The sequence below is a fragment of the Drosophila subobscura genome, chromosome O, assembly GCF_008121235.1.
Source record: "Drosophila subobscura isolate 14011-0131.10 chromosome O, UCBerk_Dsub_1.0, whole genome shotgun sequence".
Classification (NCBI taxonomy): Eukaryota; Metazoa; Arthropoda; class Insecta; order Diptera; family Drosophilidae; genus Drosophila; species Drosophila subobscura.
This window is the reverse complement of record NC_048533.1, coordinates 28140243-28142593: the sequence shown is the minus strand read 5'-3', so window position 1 is coordinate 28142593 and position 2351 is coordinate 28140243. Positions and strand designations below refer to the sequence as shown.

Genomic DNA, 2351 nt, shown 5'->3' with positions numbered 1-2351 from the left:
GGATTACGAAGACTAAAATAGAGATGAATTTCTTGCAATCTTGATTATAAAATATGTGACTAATTAAACGATAAATAAATTAACATGATAAACACGCTAGTTAACAAAAATAATTATAATTTAAACCATTTGCTGATTAATTTCACTGATTTAATTTATTTTACTGATTGGATATTATGGCTAAGCTATAGAGCGTTTTCAATAGCTGTTGAGTTTCATTAAATGCCAGTGGGTTCGATTTTGTTACCGTACAATTGATTTTGCAAACGAAAACGAAACGGTAGTTGCAGCTCAAGACTACCAGCAGGGATGAAGCGAAGGTCCGAAGAGAGAGGGAGAGAATGAGAGCTTTGGAGCAGGTAGCGGCTGCTGCTAAGCCGTGAACGAGCAAGCGCGAGCAAAGTGCAGGAACGAAGAAGGCGATAGAGATAGACGAAAGAACGCCGTACGTTTACATACATGACGATCAGCGCACGTCTGGATGCAGGTCCCGTACACTACGCAGAGAGAGAGAGAGAGAGCAATCGAAAGAGAGCGGAGGCGGAGGTAGAAGCTGCAGCTAAGCTGTAAATGAACGCCAGCTACAGCGCAATAAAAGTGCAGAAACGAAGAAGGCGGGACAGATAGACGAAAGAACGCCGTACGTTCAGCGATCAGCGCGCGACTTGCAAGTCCCGTAGCCTACGCAGAGAGAGCAAACGAAAAAGAGCGTTGGCGCAGGTAGAGGCTGCTGCTAAGCTGTGAGTGAGCGTCAGCTAGAGCGCAATAAAAGTGCAGAAACGAAGAAGGTGGAAGAGATAGACGAAAGAACGGCCGCTGCTGCGCATATAAAATTCCCTCATGGAAGAGTCCGCACAGTGATGGCAAGTAATTATTAATTGTTGGATACTATTATATACATATGTACATATGTACTTATGCCTATATTTCTGATTATATTTCCTTGTACCTGTTAAAACTTTCTACTCCACAGCAGAGACTTAACTGTCTTAATTGAATCAATACCCACTGGAACTTTGTTAGGCAACTCCCAAAATTATATTCGGCACAATCCAAATTTTCCAGTTATTAAAATGACGACCCACTTCTTTTATCCCGACAAGGAGCTGCAGGAGGAGCTGACCTGCATAGCCAAGGGCTTGGTGGCGCCCGGCAAGGGCATCCTCGCCGTGGACGAGTCCAGTGCGCAGATGGGCAAGCGTTTCCAGCTGATTGGTGTGGAGAACACAGAAGAGAATCGTCGCACCTATCGTCAGATGTTGTTCACGGCCGATGCCAAGATAGCGGAGAATATATCGGGCGTCATCTTTCCACCCGAATCGCTGCACCAGCGGACGGACGACAGTGTACCGTTTGCCGAGGTGCTGCGCAAGAAGGGCATCCTCACGGGCATCAAGGTGGACAAGCAGTTTGTGCCGCTCTTCGGCTCGGAGGAGGAGTTCACCACGCAGGGGCTGGACGACCTGGCCGCTCGCTGTGCCCAGTTCAAGAAGGAAGGCTGCAGCTTCGCCAAGTGGCGCTGTGTTCTGAAGATCACCAAAAATACGCCCTCCCATCAGGCCATTCTGGAGAATGCCAATGTCCTGGCACGCTATGCGGCCACGTGCCAATCGCAGGGTCTGGTTCCCCTCATCAATCCTGAGATACTGGCCATGGGCGAACACGATCTGGATCGTTGCCAGAAGGTGGCCGAAACCGTTCTGGCTGCCGTCTACAAGGCGCTCAACGATCATCACATCTTCCTGGAGGGCACACTGCTGCAGCCCAGCATTGTGACGCCCGGACTGCAGAGCAATAAAAGTAATTCCCCAGCGGACATTGGTCTGGCCACGGTACAGTCCATCCGCCGCACTGTGCCACCGGCAGTGCCTGGTGAGTTTTGGCAGAGTTTGCTTTGACTTGTGCTTAAATTTTATCTCCCATCTGCCAGGCGTCATGTTCTGCTCTGGCAATCAATCGGAGGAGGAGGCCACTGTCAATCTGAATGCCATAAACAATGTGCCACTGTGTAAGCCCTGGGCCATGACTTTCGCCTTCGATCGGGCGCTGCAGTCGTCGGTGCTGCGCACCTGGGGCGGTCGCAAGGACAACATTGCCAACGCTCAGAACGAGCTGATTAAGCGCTGCAAGGTGCGGCATTTGTTACTAACTCAAAAGTGGTTTACATTTAAATATTTTTAATATTTATTTTACCTTCCCGCAGGCCAACAGCTTGGCCAGCATTGGCAAATACATTCCGGGCTCTGTGGAGAGCTCTGCGGCTACGGAAAGACTTGTGCAGGATGCCATTGAATACTGAGGAAAAAAACTTCAACAAATGATTCGGCTATAAGCAAAAATTCAAACAAAAT

The 2351-nt window shown here is 48.7% G+C and overlaps 1 protein-coding gene across 1 annotated transcript; it reads left to right on the top strand.

Annotated features, from left to right (window-relative positions):
- The first annotated feature begins 1020 nt into the window (after nucleotides 1–1020).
- Nucleotides 1021–2351, top strand: LOC117898179 (fructose-bisphosphate aldolase). The gene is made up of 3 exons (XM_034807387.1): nucleotides 1021–1872; nucleotides 1931–2130; nucleotides 2204–2351. The coding sequence occupies exons 1-3, from the start codon at nucleotides 1074–1076 to the stop codon at nucleotides 2297–2299; spliced, it is 1095 nt and encodes a 364-aa protein (XP_034663278.1). The 5' UTR covers nucleotides 1021–1073; the 3' UTR covers nucleotides 2300–2351.

Excerpts from the sequence above, each read along its gene's own strand:
- LOC117898179 (XM_034807387.1), top strand. The coding sequence starts at position 1,074 with ATGACGACCCACTTCTTTTATCCCGACAAGGAGCTGCAGGAGGAGCTG. Across the intron at positions 1,873-1,930 it reads TGTGCCACCGGCAGTGCCTG|GCGTCATGTTCTGCTCTGGC; the intron begins GTGAGTTTTGGC and ends CCCATCTGCCAG. Across the intron at positions 2,131-2,203 it reads AGCTGATTAAGCGCTGCAAG|GCCAACAGCTTGGCCAGCAT; the intron begins GTGCGGCATTTG and ends ACCTTCCCGCAG.